Genomic DNA, 18,418 nt, shown 5'->3' with positions numbered 1-18,418 from the left:
GACGGAGGAAGACACGCCCTGGCCTCCGATGCCAGAGCAAGCCCCCCCCCCGCCCCGCCCATGCCCTTACTGCTCCAGTCCCAGCCCTGCCCAGTGCACTGCGGCCGGAAGCCCATCTAGGGCCAGGCTGGCAGGAAGGCCTGGCTGTGGCGGTCTGGGACGGGGCAGGGTCTGGGCTCAAAGGCAAGGGGGTGGCTGGAGGGGGGGGGCGGAGGACGGTGGCACCGGGGCTCCCTATTCCTCCCTGGCAAGCCTGTGCTGTGGTGAGGAGACCCCCTCCCCCAGCCCCCTGGGAAGCCCTCGCCTTTCCCCGTCCCAGGGAGGTGAGGACGCCAGCCCAGCCTTGAGACAAGACGGTTTATTTCAGACTCAGCCTGCACTCGGGCCCAGGGTTCCAGGGGTGGGCTGGCCAGGCAAGGACGTGTCAGCGCCCACAGTGCCCGCGGCCACCGTGCTGAGGGGCTGCACTGCAGTCTCCCTCCGTCCCTCCCCAGCGGGGCAGTGGATGCGGGTCCGCCAAGCAGCTCCTTTCTGTGTTATTGCATCTATACGCTTGTTAGAATCAAAGGGCGCTGGGTGAGGTGGGAGGGGTGGTCTACAGGGGCAGGACAAGCGCAGCTGCCGGGGCAGGTCCTCCTCGACCAGCGCCCCCATCCCCGGCCTCCCTGCCAGGCTCTCCGATGCCCCAGGGCAGGAAGTGCTGTGGTCCCAGCCTCGACCGCTCCCCTGGGGCACAAGCTAGAAGGTGAATGGTGGGCACAGCCCCAGACCTGCCTTTGCACTGTCTGTCCACCCAGCCAGGGTGCAGGTGGTGGACAGAGGTGACACGGAAGTTCTGCCACTGCGAAGGCTTGGTTCGGGTCACCCCACTGCCCCGGCCCTACCCACATGGACCCCCCCCGAACCCTGCCCAGCTACAAACAAAGAGCAGAAGTGGGGAGAGTGAAACAGCCATACCCTTTAATGTCCCCACATGGGCTGGGCCCTTGTCACAGCCCATCTCGGACCCCTACCCAACCCTGTCTGCCAGGAAGCGCATGGGACCCCTGGGGCCGCTGGGAACTGGCTGGCACACGCAGGCGGGCGGGCCACACTCGAGGGCCTCTCTTCCCCCTGCCCCCCAGTACCCTGGCCACAGCAAAGACCACTTCCCTGTGCTATGACTCCTCCTGTGCTGCGCAGTAAACCCCAGAGCCTGGGAGGGGGAAGTGCTGGGGGCCAGCGAGCGGGCTGCGATTCCACGGCTGGGGGCCTGTCTGTCCCTCTGCACGTGTGGGGGTATATGTGTCTATATGGTGCGCATGTAGGGGTGTGTGGATAACTGTGGGGGAGCTCGGCATGCACTAGGCTCCTGAGATCTGTACAGGAAGTGGCTGTGCCCCCACCTGGGCACTAGCCATCATTTTTTCCGGGCCAGGAAGGCCACACCAAGAATTAGGGCTACAGCGGCCACGGCCACACTCCCAGCCACGAGCAGGGGGGTCAAGTTCTCAAAGGGGCAAGGGCCTCGGCCCCCTGGGGCCCCGCTGGGGGCTTCACCCTCCTCAGCCCCATCCCCAGGGCCCTTGGGCTCGGTGGCGGCATCAGGGCTGCTGGGGGCCGCAGGGGCTGGCTTCAGGTTACTGTGGTTATTGAGAAGGGTAGGGTCTGCTTTGGCCGGGGTCTTCTTGGCCGCTGGTGGTGTGGGGGCTGCGGGAGGCTCCTGCTTCTCTGCTTGGGCCTCCTTCTTCCCAGGCTTAGCTGAAGGGGCCTTTCCATCTGCAGCTGGTGGGGCTCTGGCCTCAGCAGTGGCCTGTGGAGCCTTGGTGTCGGGCTTGGGGCTGCTGGTCGCCTTTCCCCTGGACTCCATGCTGGACGGTGCTGGCAGGCTACGTGGGGTGTGCGTGGACAGACAGGCGGCTGGAACTCAGTGGCTCAGGACAGCTCACCACTGGGCATTATCTAGGCCTGGGGAGAGACACAGCGAGGCCATGGCAAGAGACTCAGCCCACCTGCTTAGCTCTCTACCATCCTGTCCCATAAGGCTCTCTGGACCACCCTCCACCCCAGAAGACCCCACTCAGCATGTGCTCCCAGGGCTTGGTCTCCAGCAGCCCCCCACCACTCCCTGAGAAGCCCCTCGAACCACACAGGCAGAGCCTGTTGACCCTGAACCGGCTGGGGGTGCAGCATGAGACTAGCCATCCGCACAATGGTCCTGGCCCTGCCTGTGCTATTTCCAGCTGCCCTGGACGGGGCAGTGAGAGGAGGCTATGCGGTCAGCGGAGGGCGTGGCAGCTATGGCGTGCCTGGGCTGAACCAAGAGTGTACCTGCTTGGAAGGACTGGGTCCCTGTGGAGTGGGGGTAGGGCAGGAACCCAGAGTCTGGGCTCCGTGGTGTCAGTGGCGTGGGAATAGGCCCCAGGCTGCCAGAATTGGGGTACTGCATACCTCAAGTGTTTCCCCGGGAAGCTAGAGAAGCCAGGCCAGCAGGCAGTGACAGGCCCTGTGCCTCCAGGCAAGCCATCTGCCCCTCTCCAGCTCCTGGTACCCACCCCAAGACCAGCTTTCCCTGCTCCAGTTCAAGGGCAAGGAGTCCTTTCTGAGTCTGGGGCTGTGCCCGCTTCTGGGCAAGAGCGGTGTTGGGGGGGGGTTCCCCTGGTGTCAGCCGGGTGTGGACATGCCACGTCCGTCGGCCTCAGCATCCTCCAACCTGGGCCAGGGCAGAGGATGGGGGTTCCGGACTGTAGGAAAAGCCTGGCCCATATCCTCTATGTCTGAGTCGGGCTGGGCCCGACCCATCTCTCTCCAAAGACCTAGACACCCCCTGTCTGTGTCTCCTCCGAGAGGATTAGTACCCCTCACCCCACCAAGGAAAGGGAGCACATGTGGGAAGCAGCGGCCCAGGTTTTCCACCCAGGCCAGGAACACTAACCACACCTGAAGGTCACCTGTAGGTCACAGCATAACGGGGGTGTCCCAGTGAGCGGCCCAGCGGCTGCCCCATTTCTCACGGAGTCCCAGCAGCCCCTCAATCCCTGCTGTTCTGGCTGGGCAGCCAGCTGCTGGGGGTCAAGTTTGCAAAGGGCAGGTGGTCTCCTGCCCGCCCCCCCCCCAAGCCCCTGTTATTTTTGGTTCATACTGACGTCAGCCAGTGCCCCCTCCCCTTCCCAGGAGCCGCTGGGCTGGAGAGAGCCGGGGGCCCAGCCTGCGCCCCCAGTGACCTTCAAGGCGGGAGCCGCCCACTCGCCCCGCGGGGCCGCGCCGTCACACCCCCAGCCCCAGGCCCCGGAACCCCCGCTGTCTTACGCTGCTGCTCCCGGCGCTCCCACTTCGGCGCTGCGCGCTCTCCACGGGACCAGGGCGGGCGGCGGCTGCGGCGGCGGCTGCGGGGACTGGGAGTTTCCCACAATGCCCTGTTCTCGGCGCCGCAAGCCCAGGAGGCGGGGCCACATCACCACCGGCGCCGCCCCCTTCGGCCATCCGGGCGCCCCCCGCTGGCGGGGAACTGTGGGGGCCCCCACGCCCAGGCTCCCCTTTGGATCCCAAGGGCGGCTTGCAGTCAGGGAAGAGAGGGGACTGCCCTTCCCGCCCCTCCGCCCCAGCCAGTGCGGGAGTCTGCAGGCCCCCAGCCCGGGCCCCCCTCCTGGGCCCCGTGCCGGCCCGCGGGAGGGTGGACGGAGGCCGGTCTGCAGGGACAGGGGAGCCGGCTCCGAAAAGAGGCTACCCTCCCCCTCCGCCCCTCCCCCCAACAGATTCCAGAGACGAGCTATCTACTTAGAATATTTATTTATCTTCTCACAGGACAAGACACAAAAAGTTACAACTTCTTAAAACTCTTCAAAAGAAAAAATATAATTCTGTAAGCAGCAGCAGCTTCCAAGGTACAGATGTGGCGGGAGAGGGCAGCTCCCAGAAACCGTGAACTGGGGGGCCCAGGCCTGAGCCCCAGGTAGTGTCACCGGGAAGGGGCCTCCGAGGACGGGGCCGGGTTGGGGTACACAGCACCAGCACATCAGATCAATCACCGACACAATCACGTGGCCTGGGGCGGGGCGGACGCTCTGATTCACGACACCAACGGAGGGGGGCGGTCCGGGAAGGCAGAGCTTACGGAGTGTAGTCAGCGGCCTTAGCAGAGGCCCGGGGAGTAGGGCGAGCCCCCGGAGGACTGAGGGAGCAGGTGCTATCCCCGGAAACAGAGCAGGGACCCCCAAGCTCCATACTGGTCCTCATGACTGCCTTCCCCACTGGCCAATCCTGGCGCCATAGAGTGGGGGGGTCTCAGAAGAGGGGTTTGCTGAGGTGCAGCAAGAACCACGCTGGGAAAATAAATTCCTGAATGGGGTCAGAAAGGAGCCCAGGGTGCACACAGCACAAACGCACACACATTGCCTGGCCATGTGGGTAAAGCCCGCAGCCACCTACCCCTGCCCCCAGCCCCATCTCTGAAGGGCCAGGCCGGTGGAAGGCTGGTGGACACAAACTGCTCCCCAGAACATTTGCACATGCACACAGACCTCACACGCTACGAGCCCCCAGCCTGGGGTGGGAGTAGAGAAGCCCACCAGGAGGGGTGCTGGGTCCCACAATGGAGTGGGGGGGCTTGCCCTGGGAGTCAGAACTCAGTGTGACCCCTGCCTGGGACTCCTGGCTCAATATGGGGGGCAGGAGACCTCAATCCTCCTGCAAGGCTGGCTGAGGGGGGCAAAATGGAGTCCTGGCCAAGTGGAGAAGGACAGCAGCAGGGGGAGGCTGGACGGATGGACAGAGCACTTGTGCTCGGCAAGTTAATAAATAGGTTTGTGCGGGGTCCCCTGCGCAGACTAGGGGCCAAGCCTCGGGGACAAGAGCTGGTAGACTGGAGGGTAGGGTCCCGCTTGCCCCGCCCAGGCCTGGGCGCCCCAGCCTAGAGACCAGCTCTGTCCCTGGGGGTATTCAGGCCGGGACAGAGCTGTGGCAGGGGCTGGCTCCAGGAATGTAAAGATTTCTGCATGTTCTACATAAACAAGACATTGCTCCCAGTGGTCGTGCAGGCAGGACCCCGCGGGGGCCGCTGTGTGCACCATGTGGACCTCTTCCTCTGCTTCCCCCCGTCCACGTGAGAAGGCTGGGGAGAGACTGTCTCCTGCTCAGTCCCGGGCAGGCCACCTGGCTCCGGCCCCGCTCTGGTCCCACTCGGCGGGACGGAGCGGCTGGCTGCCGTGCTCAGTGCTGGGGTCGCTGCAGCAGCTCCAGCAGCGTCTCTGCGATGCCCAAGAAGTAGACCACTTGAGCGATGCCGAACAGTGGGGCGATGACCAGGGCGCGGCAGTAGGCGCCCTTTAGGAAGGCCATGGGGCCCTCGTGCCTCAGGATCTTCCTGCAGGGGGAGGGTGGTCAGGGCTGCTGCCCGCCCACCCCCACGCCGGGGCCCTCGCACCCGGCACAGTCCAGGAAGCCCCAGGAGGGTGGTCAGGGCCGCTGCGCACCCCAGCCCCCACCCCCACGCCGGGGCCCTCGCACCTGGCACAGTCCAGGAAGCCCGTGTAGGTGTCCTCGTGGACACCGCGCTGCAGCGACTGGAGTCTGGTCTTCACCACTGCAGGGGGGTGCGGGTCAGTGTGGGGCCCAGCCCGCCTCCGCCCCCGCCTCCACCAGCCCCAGGCACTGACCGTCACAGGGGTTGACGGCCACAGCAGCCGCACTCCCGGCCACACAGCCAGCCAGAAAGGACACATAGAAAGGAGCCTTCTCCCCCGATGCGGGACAGCCCAGCTGGTTCAGGTTGGCAAAGAGGGGGAAGTACACAATGGAGAAGGGAACGTCCCTGTGTGGGGAGGGGGGGCGCTGGTGACCTAGAGGTACACGGTGGGCAGGCCTCCCTCCTCCCACGCTTCCCGCCCCCCCACCTGAGCAGTGTGGCCCCCAGGCCCTTGTAGAGGCCGGCGATGCCCCGGGTCCGAAGCAGGTCCCGGGTCAGCTGAGTCGCCGTGGGCCGGGGGGTGGCCGGAGCCTCCACGGAGGGCTGGGCGCCCCCTTGGGCCGACAGCTGGGCCTGGGCATCCAGCATCTTCTTCTGGGCAGCTGGGGAGAGAAGGGATGGGCCTGCTGGCTCCCCCAGCGGGGCAGGGGACGCGGCTCCGGCTGTCACCCCCACCCCGGCTCGCGGCCCGCCCACACCCTCACCAATGCGGCCTGCGTCCTGAAGCTGGATCTTCAGCATCTCCATGGGGGTGGTCACGATCACCTGGCACGTGCCAGCCCCACAGCCTGCCAGCATCTCCTTCACCAGGGTCAGCTTCTGCCTGTGGAGAAGGGGTGAGGGCCGTGGTGCAGGGCAGACCCAGATGCCTCTACCGCCCCGGGGGGCCGCCTGCTGCCCTGGGCGTGAAGGAGACTGGGAACGGGCGCTGGAGCGGTAGGGCCCCCGCCAGCCGCGGGGCCCCTTCAGGCCTGCCAGCAACGGGCACCGAGCCCAGCGGACAGATGGCCCCCGAAGCGGGCCTGGGAACGGTGCAAGGAGCACAAAGAGCGGCGCGGAAGCTGGGGTTCGCAAGCACCGAGGGGCTGCCCTCTCGGCCCCTCCCTCAGGTGACGGGAAAGCTGGTCAGTGTCCCCCCAGTCCCACCCTGGGGGCCGGGAACCCTGGGGCCGAGGCACCACCGGACTCGGCATCTGCTTCCTTCCGGGTGCAGGAAGCGGTGAGGGGAGGGAGGGGGTGGGGGCAGCCAGCTGTCCTTGGTGGCTATCTTTTGTCCGGAGGCACGGACCCCTCCCCTGCACGACCTTGGCTCACAGCCCCTCACCCGTCCTTGGAGAGCTGATATCGAAAGAAGTCGTTAGCAGCCAGCTTGATGGCCTTCTCAGGGGTGACGAGGGTCAGGTTCACAGCGGCTCCTGCGGGGCACGGGGGGCGGGGGAGCACGGAGGGGGGAGCACGGGCAGGTCAGTGACGCAGGCTGGGGAGGCCCTCAGCCAGCTCGAGCCTCCAGCGGGCACAGCCCCGCCCGGCCGCTCCTTGGCTCTCCTCCTGCCACCTCACCCACATTGCTGCCGGGCGGGGCAGGACCGGGCAAGGGCAGCGCCTCCTCTGGGCACGCCCCTCACCCTCCCTGCGCGATGGACCCATTGTGGCCTCCCTGAGGAACCCCTCCCCTGGAGGACCTCGGCCCTGGGCGAGCAAGAGCAGAGGGCGGCCGTGGCAGGTCCCTCCGCACCAAGTCTGGGCAAAGCCAGGCTTGGGGACTGCCTGCTAAGCGGCTTTGCGGTTGTGCCTCACCCCCTCCCCTCTGGCCTCGCAGCACAGATGGAGTCCCACCTGTCCCAGAAGCAGGGCAGAAGCCTGCCACCGCACAGTAAAGACACTTCGTCCTGCCACGCTGGCCTCCGTAGCAGGCGTGGGAGAGGGGCTGAGCTCCGGGAGGGCTGCTGAGAACCACCTTGCCCTGGAGAGCCCGGCCTGTGCCACCCACCCAGCACCCAGGTCTGAAGGGCCACAGCAGGCGCCGGCAGGCCAACCGGCCTGGCTCTGCCAGCGGCCTCCGAGGCTGCAGGAGGGACCCCCCCACCCGCCCGGTCCCCAGCCTCACCGCGGTACATGCCGAAGTAGCCCTCCGAGCGGACGGTCTTGATGAGGCAGTCAGACCTGCAGCAAGAGGGGGAGGGGGCCAGGGGCTGACAGCGGCTCCAGCCCTAACCCAGACCTGCGCTTCCCAGGCCGGCCCTGGCCTCAGTTTCCTCTCTGGTCTATCAGGGCGGGGGCACAGGAGCAGGACCGGAGTCGAGCCGCAGCCTGCCCCCCCACAACCCTCCAGCCCCCGCGCCCACCGGGCCTGCTCACATGCTGGTGTACAGGCGCTGGCCATTCTGCTGGTTCTGAAGCCTCGTCTTGGCCAGGTCGATGGGGAACACGCAGGTGACCCCGATCAGCCCGGCGATGCCGCCATTGATGAGCTTGGCCGGCAGACTGTGGGAGCAGAGGGGGTGTCAGGACTGGCCTCCTCGGCCACAGGTCAGGACCACACACGGGGTGGGGTGGGGTGGGGCCGAGAGCGAAGGCAGGGTCACGTTCTGACCTGATCTGCTTATCAGCCATTTAACTGTGTGCACCCAGGTAGCCGGAGAGGTGGACGCCAGCCGGGGGAGGACAGGGGTGGTGGCGGGCGGAGCGTGCGTGGGACAGGGGAGAAGGGGCAGTCCTCCACTTTCCGGGGAATTTCAAAACCACCGCTTCTGTTCTAGAAGAGGGTACGGGAGTCAGCGGAAGGAGGGAAAGACCACTCCGAGGCACACCAGGGAAATAAGCTGCCCCCCCCCCCAGGTCTCATGCAAGGGCACCGAGCCCCTCACTCACCCGTGGCCCCATCCCCAAGGCCACCCAGTTTCCCTTCAAGGCGCCCCCGCCCCCGCGCGGCTTCCCAGCTGGCCTCGCTCACGCTCACACACACTCACGTGCACACCGAACGCGCAGGAGCACACCCTGCCTTTAAAGGGCCAGGCGCCTCTGGGGCAGTGAATCTGCCAGCCAGGCAGGTCAACCGCGGACTGCGGTGACCCCCTCTTCCTTGAGCAGCTGCAGCTGGCGCCCGCCCCCTTCAGGATGGAGGCCGGAGGTGCTGAGGAGCCCCCCAACCTGGGCTCAGCTCACAGCTACCCAGGAAGATGCTGCCGCTCCAGGTGCAGCCCCCTCCACCGCTCCCATGGACCCCAGACAGCCCCTCCCCTCGGAGGAGCACTATGCTCACTCACACCCAGCCCAGCACCCACCCTTTCCAGGAATCCCACTCCCAGACAGACACAGACACACACGCACCGACCAGGTCCTCTGGAAGCACAGGGTAGGGGGCAGTTGGGAAGGGGATACCGGACTGAGGCTGCCTGGGGTTAGTTCCCCGACCCACTCTAGGAGAAATGGGGCCCCTCTCACTAAGGACAGGGCAGGAGAGCCAGAACCAGCCTCCGGAGCCTCCTGTCCTGGGCCTCCCAGAGTCCCGGAGCCTTCCCCGCTGCCTCTTCCCCAGGCCCCCTCAGAGGCCAGCTGTCACAGGCTCTTACCCACAGCACTGCTGCCCAGGGTCACCAGGCTGGCTCACGCCCCTGGTCCCTCTGAGGACCGGTGACCTTCACCTCAGCTTTCCTGGCCCATCTGTCCCTGTGTCCCCTTCCCCTCCAGCCCCACCACCCCCGCAGGCCCCAACCCCTCTCACCCCGAGGACCACCTCCAGGACTGCAGCCTACCGGGCTCAAGGAGGAGACCCAGAGGCCGAGGGAGGGGCCCACTGCGGGGATTGGCCGCTAGGCGGGGCGGGGCCGGCCTGGGGGGGGGGGGGACGGGACTTTCTCTTTCACTTTGGGCTGAGGCTCTCTGCCGCTGTGGGAGAAGGGATGGGAGGGGGTGTGACAACTTCTGAGAGCCAGGGCCCCGCCTCGGACACCTGACCAGCCCACAGGGCAGTGGACCTGACTCAGGCTGACCTAGCCAAGGCAGGGCAGCCGCCCATACGAACCCCAGTCGGAGGCCGCCACGACCCTGGATGCCCCTGAGTTCCCACGCGCAGCGCACAGGCTGCATCTGTCTAGGGCTTTGGGACCCAGAGGATGGGGCGCTCTCTGGGCTCAGATCCTGTGTGTGGACAATCTGTCCCGTGGGGGTGGAGATGGGTTTGTGCCCACTCCTGTTCGTGAGACCTGTGTCTGTTGGATGAAGACACATTTCATGGAAACCGCACTCTGGGACACAGGAAACAATACACGTCTATTAAAAAGCTAAGGTTGGGACGCCTGGGGGGCTCAGATGGTTAAGTGTCTTCCTTCAGCTCAGGTCATGATCCTGGGGTCCTGGGAATGAGTCCCGCATCGGACTCCCTGCTCAGCAGAGAGCCCGCTTCTCTCTCTGGCCTCCCCTGCTCCTGCTCTCTCTCTCAAATAAATAAATACTTTTTAAAAGGCCAGGGATGGACGCCTGGTGGCTCAGTGGGGTAAGGCTTCTGCCTTCGGCTTGGGTCATGATTCCAGGGTCCTGGGATCCAGCCCGGTATCTGGCTCTCTGCTCAGTGGGGAGCCTGCTTCTTCCTCTCTCTCTGCCTGCCTCTCTGCCTACTTGTGATCTCTGTCAAATAAATTTTTTAAAAAATCTATTAAAAAAAAAAGGCCAGGGAGAGGGTAGCTAGGTGTCAAGAGGCCTGCGGCTGCCACCAGGACTGCTCACCTGGCAGGTCCAGACGGCACAGAATGGGCACTCCCAGAGCCCTCTGCCTAGCCAAGGGGCCCCCAACGCACTCACCTGGTGTCCATCCCCAGCACCAGCTTCCCGGTGCCCTAGCCTGCACATAAAAATCTGGCCTCTGAACTTCAACCTGATTCTCCCTCCCCACCCCCACCCAACCCACCTCCAGGTGGACTGGCTACAGCCAGCTCAGCGGCCCAAGGCTGTCAGGGGCAGGGTCTCCCTGAGACCTAGCCCTGCCCTCCAGGGGACTGAGGGACCCCGCCTCCCTGAACGGGGCCAGACCCCACCTCCCTCCAGGGTGAGGGACCCTGCGTGACAGGAGTCCTGGAAGTCAGACGGAGTGTCTAAGGGGAAGAGGGGAGCAGTTGTGTAGGGAAGAGCGGCAGGCCCAGGGGTCCCAAGCCTGAGGAGACAGGAGTCTGGGATCTCACAGGATAAGCCTCAGGCCTCAGAACGGAGCAGGGAAGAGGGTCGCCTGGCTGACAGCAGTGAGAATGAAGGAGCTCCAGCTTGGGGAGACTGGCAAGGGGTCCACCGGACCCAGAATCCCCCTCTGTGGGACCTCACTCTGCTGTTCCCACTCCCTGCTCAGGAGACCTCTGTGGGACCACCTCCCCGGGGCACCTCGTGTTGCCATGGAAACCCAGCCACCCTGGCTGGGGCTGTCAGCCCTCCCTGCCCCCCCCAACTTCTGCAGCCAGGTAAACTGAGGAAGAAGGCAGGCAGTGGACAGCGCTGCCCAAAGAGCTCAGCCACAGGATGCTGCTGCTCCTTCCAGACACCCCCCCCCAGGGGTAAAATGTCCCACAAATGAAGCCGCTGAGCTCCCCCTCCCCCACCCCCCACGGAAGGCGACGGGGGTGACGATCAGAGCCTGGCACTGGCCGCTGGCTGCCGGGGGTAGCTTTCCATCCTGTCGGAGGGGCCCCAACCCGTGAACAAAGGAGGCTTGCGGTGGGGGCTGCGGGCTACAGCTCGGAGGCCGGCTCAGGCCCCTCGTCCCTCAGGAGGGGATCCAGACGGGGCCCAGACAGTCACGCTGCCCCCGCCAGGCGATGGCGACTCCAGCCACGCACGTGTCCACACAAGTCCAGCGGGGTCCCACGTGTGCGCCCCCTCCCCAGCGGTCCGGCCTCCGCGTCCGGGTCTCTGGCCCCAGCTTCCCACCCCGTGGGGACACGTGTGCGCGGGGAGCGCGCCCGGCACCGCCCGGGGTCGAGCACGGCCTCCCACACCCAGGCGGCAGCGGGTCGGAGCATCGCCGGCCCCGGGACCTCCCCCGCTCCCCGCCCCGGAACCACCTCGTCGGGGCAGCTGTCACCCTTCCCGGCCGCCGCGGCGCCCCTGGCCGCCCCCCGCCCTCCCCGCAGCCGGGCCGCAGCCGGGGGGCGCAGCGGAAGGGAGAGGCCGGGCCGCCACTCACCGCGCGCTCCGCCGCCGCCGCCGCCGCGCTCGCCTCCCCGCGGTGCCGCGCGCCCGGCTGCTCGGAGCGGAGGCGCGTCCGCGGGGCTCGGCGCTGTGCGCGCTCCGCCCCCTGCCCCCGGCCCTCGGCAAGCTGCCTCCGGCTCCCCCTCCCGGCCGCCGCGGCCACTGCGCCGGCCTGGCCGCAGCCGCGCGGCCCCCCGCCGCACGGTGGGCGCTTGGCGGGGACTGATCGGGCGGAGCACCTGCCCACCACCTCGGGTGACGCAGGGCCCTGCACACCCGTGATTTTGTATCCATGGCTGCTACACCAATGTTACTTTGTAGCTGGAGCTCCTCCCCCTCCTGGGCACAGGGCAGGAGGCAAGAGCAACGGGGGAGGGGGGCGCGAGAGGGGGTGTGTGGTGAAGCCTTTACACAAAGTCCCAGCAGGGTCCAGGCCTCCGATCTCCGGCCACCCCCTGCCTTCACCCATTCCTCCACCCGACAAATTGAACTCTGAGAAGCCACCACAACAGTACACATTTGTTACACACAGGGAGGTCACTGTCCCCATACACGGGGCAGGTGGGAAAATGGGGCATCTGACCGTTGGCCAGGGTACATCAGGGGCCAGCCCCAAGTCAGGGGGGTCTAGGCCTGGGCAGACTCTGGGGCCTGTGATGCCGAAGGCTTGGGTGGGGCAAGGTCCCTGGGGGCGAGGCTTGCACGCTGGATGCTGTCCTTGTACTTTTGGCGGCCGAGCTCCAAGATAGCCCTCACCTCTTCAGCTATATCCAGCCGGTCACTCTGCTCCAAGGCCCGCACTAGGAGACCCACGGCCCCGGGCTGCCCTGCCTGGCGCTCAGCCCAGGAGAAGAGCATACAACGGATCTGGCCGTCCAGGTCGTCCCTGGCAGGGAGAGGGAGAACAGTGCGGGGGAGGCCCAGCCTTCACCCGAGGCTCTCCTCACCGTCCTCGGGGCGCTGCCTGCTCCCTGGGTGAGCTGTGGCCGGACCCTCCCTTTCCTGCCTGTTTGCCCTGTTTCCTCGCACCCTGGACAGAACTTCACCAGCCTCACGTAGGCCTGGACCCAGGCCTGAGGCCGGTCCGGAGCCGGCATCAGGATACCTAAAGGGACTCACCGGAACTCGTGCCGGATGCGCTGCAGCTCGCGGTAGGGCATACCCAGGTGCAGGGCCACGGCCGGCCAGTCAGTGCCCAGGCGCCCAGCCACGTTCAGCAGGTTGCTCTGGGTCAGGAAGCCAGTCTCAGCATCACCCAGGTTCAGAGGAGCCAGGGAGAGGCTAGCCCCCCGGCCCTGCTCTGGCCCCTGGGACCCCCGCAGTCTCTGTGAGGAGGAAGGGGTGCAGTGAGTTCTGCCCTCTGCCCCCTGACCAGCCCCGGGCTGCCGTGCCGGCCCTGCCCTCCCTCACCCACGCTGCCTCCCCACCCCAGGCCACACCGGCAGCTTGATGGGCAGAGTGGCCATCCACAGGGGGTCTGCGCCCTTCCTCTGCCGGGCAGCCGCTGCCTCCTCAGGCACCTCCTCGGACACTGCTCCCCGGTAGAAGGACACCTGGCATTGGGGTGAGGTGGGTTCAGCGTTCTGGCCTCTGCCCAGGCAGATAGGGGCATCCTGGGCCACTGACCCACCTGGCCCCTCACAGCCTGAGCCCGCCGATCCAGGGCAGTGGTCACATACACCTCCTTCAGGTTCTTCAAGTGTGAGTAAAACACGAAGCAGATCCTGCCCTCCACACAGTCTGGGCGATCTGGGGGGCGGGATTGGCTCAGTAGGGAGCCTGGAGAAAGGACCCTGGCATCCCCTCTGGGCGGGGGAGCATACCAGCATCCACATCAATACCCTTCTCGAAGGCAGCAAAGAATTTTTCGCCCTCGAACATCTCCACCGTGTCAGAGGGCTCAGGGCCTCGGTACCGGTCCAGCAGCCGCTGCAGGGTGGCATCCACCTGGGGGGCAGGGATGGAGCACCTGCTGGAAGGAGCTCGGTGCCCTGCACCTCCATGCAGCCCCCTGCCTGCCCGACTCGGCCCTTCCAGACCCCCGGGTGCCGCGCCTACCTTGCGGCGGGGCAGACACTGGAGCAGGACCTGCTCGGGGTCCCGGCGCCGCTGCAGGGCGATGAGGTTGACCTGGTGCAGCCGCAGGCGCTCCCAGGCCTTCCGAGCCAGGCCCTGCACACAGCTCTTGGTGGTGTGCCAGAGCCAGTACCTGCGAGGGCCCGGGATGAGCGTGGGCGGCACTCGGGTGTGCTGCAGGGTGGGGGGCCGAGGAAGCTGGGGCCGGGGGCACTGACCAAGAGAAGTGTGTGACCCGGAAGCGAGCATACAGGTGGGTGATCTCCAGCGCCACCTGGGCTGTGATGTCATCCCAGGCCGCAGCAGGGGGTGCCCAGTACAGCAGGTGAAGACAAGTGCGATCCAGACTCAGGCCTGGGGATGCAAGGGGGCCACAGGCTGGGCCATCCAGGGCAGGGACTCCCCTGCCGAGAGCAGGGAAAGCCACCCCGTGGCTTTGCATGCAGCTAGGCACCCCCCCCACACACACACCCTGGCCACCTCTCACCTGTGACACCAGGGGGCAGAGGCAGCTGCACGGTGACAGGCTGGAGGAAGCTGGCGGTGCCACGCTGGGAGAGGCACAGCAGGGGGCTGGCCGCCGCCCCGGGCTCCTCAAGGAAGGCTCGAAGCTCTCTGCCGGCCATGTGCACCACCTGGGCAAGCCGGGCGCCCGGGACACTCACCTTGGTGCTGAGGCACCACCCACCACCCCCAGTGGCTGCCCTGCCACACCTGCATGCGGACGCGACGAGGCTCATCGGTGGCACCAGGAGGGAATGTGACTTTGACCCCAGGATGTCCAGAGGAGCACAGCAATGTCCCCTCCGGTGGCACAAGGCAGGTGTTGGATACAGGACGTGAAACCACGAGGAACCACGAGAAGTGGGGCACCTGGCAGTGAGCCCAGAGCCGCTGGGCATGGAGGGTGGGGTTAGAGGGAACAGGGTCAGAGGGGAGTCAGGGTCAGGGCAGAGCCACCAGGCGGGGCAGATGGGGGAGGCGCTCCCGGGGGCTGAGTGCTCCTTCCCAGGTAGGCCTGGGGGGCTCCACCTTGGGTGCCTCTTCCTCCAGGTGCGTCTCCAAGTCGCTCCAGCTGTCGTCACTCAGGGTCCTGACCACCACCTCACGGCAGCGCCGGGCCCGGGGGGGCACAAAGAGCAGCCACAGATCCACCTCCTGCCAGGCCAGGCTGGTGTGAGCACGGGGACCCATGCCCGGGCCCGCCTGCTCTGCCCCCTCCCCGAATGCCCTGGCCGTGCCTGCTGGAAGGCCACCCCGTGGGGCCGCAGCTCCAGGACAGCGCTGAGCAGGGCGTCATGGGGACCCAAGGGGACAAGGCGTGGCTCCGGCAGCCGGAGTCGATAGTGGATGTTGACAGGGTCAGCGGTGGCCCCAGCAGGAAACCTCAGGCGGACCCCACAGGCCAGGGTCACCAAGCAGCCTTGGGGAGTCACCAGGAAGCTGCATGACAGGGTGGGCATCAGGTCAGACAATAGAAGGGCAGTGGCTGGATCAGGCAGCCCGGGGAAACTCCAGAAGACCCGGGGGGCACAAACACAGTGCTCATCATGGACAAGGCGACAAGGCAGAGACGCGTGTCTCCTGCCCCCGTCTCCTCCCCGCACGCACCTGTCCAAGTCTGAGTTCAGGAACAGCCTGGGCATTTCGCGGGTCACAGGCGTCTCTGGGCAGGACAGGCAAGCTGTTAGGAGATCTCTGGTATCTGCGCCCTGGCCTGTCTGTGGGCTGACCCTTCCCAGCAACAGGCCTACCTGGGGCACTGTGGGAGGCAGGTAGAGCCTTGCCCAGGGGGTTCCCCTGAAGGCGCGCAAAGGGGGCGTCCAGTAGCTCGGGAGGCACGTCCCGAAGCTGGTTGTCCCTCAGATCCAGCCGGGCAAGCAGCGGGAGGTGGGCCAGGCCAGAGGGCACTGAGGTCAGGAGATTGCTGTGCAAAATAAGGAACCGCAAGGACCGCAGCCCCACTGGGGGCAGGGGGCAGCTGAGGGCGGGCGGAGGACCCTCGGGGCCACCACCCGCCCTGGCCAGGGAGGGACGGCAAACAAGGCCACCAAAGAGGACTGAAGGCTCCAGAGTGGGCCAAGCCGGTGTGCGCAGGGGCCCCCATGGAGGACAAGAGGGGAAACCAGGGAGCGGCAGAAGGGCGCTCCCCGTCAGGCCCAGCGAGCCGGGAGGAGCACGACTCCGACTTACCAAGGGAGATTGGCAGGCCTTGCAGCCGGTTGGAAGCCAGATTGAGCTCGGTGAGGCTGCTCAGGTCTCCAATCTCTGGGGGCAGGGTGTCTAGAAGGTTCTCTGAGAGATCAAGGCGCTGCAGGGCGGACAGGGATCCCAGCGCTGGGGGCAGCGCTCGCAGGCAGTTGTGGCTCACAGAGAGGAAGGAGAGGGAAGGAAGAGCTCCAAGGGAATCCGGGAGCTCTGAGAGGCGATTGTAAGACAGCAGGAGGGTGCTCAAGCCACGCATGTGCGGGACACAGGCCGGCAGGGTCTCCAGGCTATTGAAGCTCAGATCTAGGTGGGCCAAGCGGGCCAAGCCACTCAGGCCGGCGGGCAGTGTGGTGAGGAAGCCCCGGGAGCAAGCCCCCAGCACGTCCTGCTGTTGTCCACCTAGAGAGGGGGGAATGCAGAAGTGGCCCTCTGAGTCAGACTGCAGGGAAGCCCAGATCTTGACCCCAACCCCAGTCGGAGAGGGACAGATGCAGACACCAGCAGAGGCAGGGACACAGGCACAGACCCCGCAGGCTCATTTCAGCAGACAGCTATCGCCCATGACCTGCTCCAGGAAGCGTACCCACACTGGGGTCTGCTGGGAGACCCCACTGGGCAGCTGCAGCCTCCAGGAGCCAGGGCTCAGCCAGGCTCACCTTGTTGTGGGGGGGCAGGTTTGGGAGAGGGCTGGGACCCGGTGGGGCTCACCTCTGAGGACCAGGGAGCGAAGGTGCTGCAGGTTGGCCGGCACCTGGGCCAGGGTGGCCTCCAGCAGCCGAGGGTCCTCGTGGCCACTCAGTTGCAAGAACTCCACTTCCAGCAGCTGCGGGGCCCGCTGGGCACACAGCTGTGACAGCCGGTGGCAGCCCCGGGGGTACAGGTGCAGGTTCAACCGGTTCCCAAGCAGGAGATGGGGGTCCCCAGGCTCGCCATCCACAGCATCCGCAACCTCTCCCACAGCATCTTCTGGAGCAGCTGCCTCGGGCTCCAGCCGCTCCGCCTCTGCAGCCATAGCCCACAGGCTGTCCTCGGGGGCCAGACATGTCCCAGCCTGCCAGACAGGCCTGCTCAGGCACGGCCTGGGGGGGCTGAGGAGTCAGGGGGAGGAGGGGGAGGCAGTGGGGACAGGCCCTCCTCCTACTCAGGCGTGTGGGGATTCTGGCTGGGGTGGGGGGAGTCTTGAGCTGGGCCAACTGGTCCACAGAGCCCAGAGCCTCAGCTGGACAGATGAGAGTTGCAACAGGGCTGGGGAAGGAGAAGGCCAGGACCGGGAGGGGGGCCGGCGGGAAGGCCGTGTGCAGAGGAGCCTGGAGAACCTGATTGGAGGGAGGGGGAGAGATGAAGCTTCACATCCTACTTGTGAAAATGTGAACAAGAGACTCCCAGAGCGGTCAGGCCATTCTGGCTGTGCAGCCCCTCCCTGCTTCCTCTGGGCATAAGCTTTGGGGTCCAGCCCCACCACCATCCTTCACACCCACCAGCTTTGACCAGAGGTGAAGGACTCTTATCGACCACGTGGGGGCAGTGGCCCGGACAAGGAAAGGGGTGATTGTGTCCGTCTGTGTCAGATAAGTGAATGGGGGGGGGGCCTGGAGTGTGAGGCACCCCGCATTTGGGGTCCTCGCGATGGGACCCCCACTTCCTGACCGCTGGAGGAGGGTTCTCTCACGCTTCCTGTTCGCACCTAGGTCTGCTGATGAGGGCAGTGGTCAGCACATTCCAGGCTCCAACGGCTTGGGAGCTGGTCCTGGCCGGGAGAGCACCCCGCAAGCCGGCCGTCCCCACCGCCCGCCCCGCCCTGCGCGTACCTGTGCTCGACCCTGGGCGCCGTCCCGGGTGCGCGCCCAGCTCGGGGGGGTTCCGTCGGCGCGTTCCGCAGAGGACCGGGACTCGGGGTCCCGCCCGGTCAGGACGCCCCTTGTTCCCGGCTGGGACCGTAGGCGAAAGGGCTCAGAGTCCGTCCCCGCCCGCCTACCCTCGGCCTGCCCGCAGCCCTGGAGACGCGGCCGCGGACCCCAACCGCCACCCGCCAGCCCGGCCGCGCTCCGCTTCCTGTTGGTCTGTCTGGGTCCGGCCTCCCTCTCCCGCTGGGAAGGCCCGCGCCGCGCGCGCCAAACCCGCCCTTTCAGAGATTCCCGGCCCTCGGGCCCGCCCTTCTCCGGAGCTGAGCGTTCCGGCCCAGGGCGCAGGTTAAAGGGAGCTGGTGCAATCTCTGGACGGAGGACGGCTTTAGGGGCTGAGCGGCACGAACTGTGCCACTGCCCAGCCGGCCTCAAGGGCCTCCTCCAGGAAGCCTTCCTGGGCCTTGTTGGGAGCCCTGGTCCCAACTCCTGTGATCCTGCTTTCCCGACAATCACTTTGGCCCAAGTGCCCCGCAGTGGGCTTCACCACACGTTGACTCCTTCCGTCTTTGCGTCTCACAGGGAAGGAGGAGGAGGCTCTGACAGGTCAGAATTTGCCAGAGATCACATAACTGGAAAGGGCCAAGGCCAAGAACCTCAAACTAGGTCTTTCAAG

The 18,418-nt window shown here is 66.4% G+C and overlaps 3 protein-coding genes across 21 annotated transcripts; all 3 read right to left on the bottom strand.

Moving 5' to 3' along the window:
* Nucleotides 1-938: 938 nt before the first annotated feature.
* CEND1 (cell cycle exit and neuronal differentiation 1) lies at nucleotides 939-3,407 on the bottom strand. Its single transcript, XM_082749427.1, has 2 exons — nucleotides 3,289-3,407; nucleotides 939-1,947 (listed from the first exon to the last, which is right to left on the bottom strand). Exon 2 carries the CDS (start codon nucleotides 1,847-1,849, stop codon nucleotides 1,400-1,402), a length of 450 nt encoding a protein of 149 aa, XP_082605553.1. The 5' UTR covers nucleotides 1,850-1,947; nucleotides 3,289-3,407; the 3' UTR covers nucleotides 939-1,399.
* Nucleotides 3,408-3,751: 344 nt separating this feature from the next.
* On the bottom strand, nucleotides 3,752-11,724 carry SLC25A22 (solute carrier family 25 member 22). Of its 16 annotated transcripts, none has more exons than XM_082749371.1 (10): nucleotides 11,613-11,724; nucleotides 8,037-8,198; nucleotides 7,802-7,927; nucleotides 7,551-7,606; nucleotides 6,768-6,858; nucleotides 6,148-6,266; nucleotides 5,871-6,045; nucleotides 5,634-5,788; nucleotides 5,485-5,560; nucleotides 3,752-5,341 (listed from the first exon to the last, which is right to left on the bottom strand). In XM_082749371.1, exons 2-10 carry the CDS (start codon nucleotides 8,054-8,056, stop codon nucleotides 5,188-5,190), a joined length of 972 nt encoding a protein of 323 aa, XP_082605497.1. In that variant the 5' UTR covers nucleotides 8,057-8,198; nucleotides 11,613-11,724; the 3' UTR covers nucleotides 3,752-5,187. The 16 variants fall into 16 exon arrangements, with proteins under 16 accessions (XP_082605497.1, XP_082605501.1, XP_082605499.1 ...); XM_082749375.1 differs by having other exon boundaries at nucleotides 8,037-8,193; nucleotides 11,613-11,722; XM_082749373.1 differs by lacking the exon at nucleotides 11,613-11,724 and adding an exon at nucleotides 9,168-9,255.
* Nucleotides 11,725-12,124: 400 nt separating this feature from the next.
* PIDD1 (p53-induced death domain protein 1) lies at nucleotides 12,125-18,056 on the bottom strand. Of its 4 annotated transcripts, none has more exons than XM_082749346.1 (16): nucleotides 17,710-18,056; nucleotides 16,610-17,217; nucleotides 15,887-16,300; nucleotides 15,448-15,657; nucleotides 15,305-15,359; nucleotides 14,935-15,136; nucleotides 14,726-14,851; nucleotides 14,408-14,587; nucleotides 14,181-14,328; nucleotides 13,912-14,047; nucleotides 13,676-13,826; nucleotides 13,441-13,564; nucleotides 13,248-13,366; nucleotides 13,057-13,170; nucleotides 12,737-12,942; nucleotides 12,125-12,503 (listed from the first exon to the last, which is right to left on the bottom strand). In XM_082749346.1, the coding sequence occupies exons 2-16, from the start codon at nucleotides 16,911-16,913 to the stop codon at nucleotides 12,245-12,247; spliced, it is 2,748 nt and encodes a 915-aa protein (XP_082605472.1). In that variant the 5' UTR covers nucleotides 16,914-17,217; nucleotides 17,710-18,056; the 3' UTR covers nucleotides 12,125-12,244. The 4 variants fall into 4 exon arrangements, with proteins under 4 accessions (XP_082605472.1, XP_082605473.1, XP_082605474.1 ...); XM_082749347.1 differs by having other exon boundaries at nucleotides 16,610-16,952; nucleotides 17,710-18,002; XM_082749348.1 differs by having other exon boundaries at nucleotides 15,448-15,603; nucleotides 17,710-18,001.
* Between the last annotated feature and the right edge of the window lie 362 nt (nucleotides 18,057-18,418).

Source organism: Mustela nivalis (assembly GCF_964662115.1).
Source record: "Mustela nivalis genome assembly, chromosome: 9".
Taxonomy (NCBI): domain Eukaryota; kingdom Metazoa; phylum Chordata; class Mammalia; order Carnivora; family Mustelidae; genus Mustela; species Mustela nivalis.
Note: the sequence above shows the minus strand (reverse complement) of the source record. Positions and strands in the feature narration are given on the sequence as shown.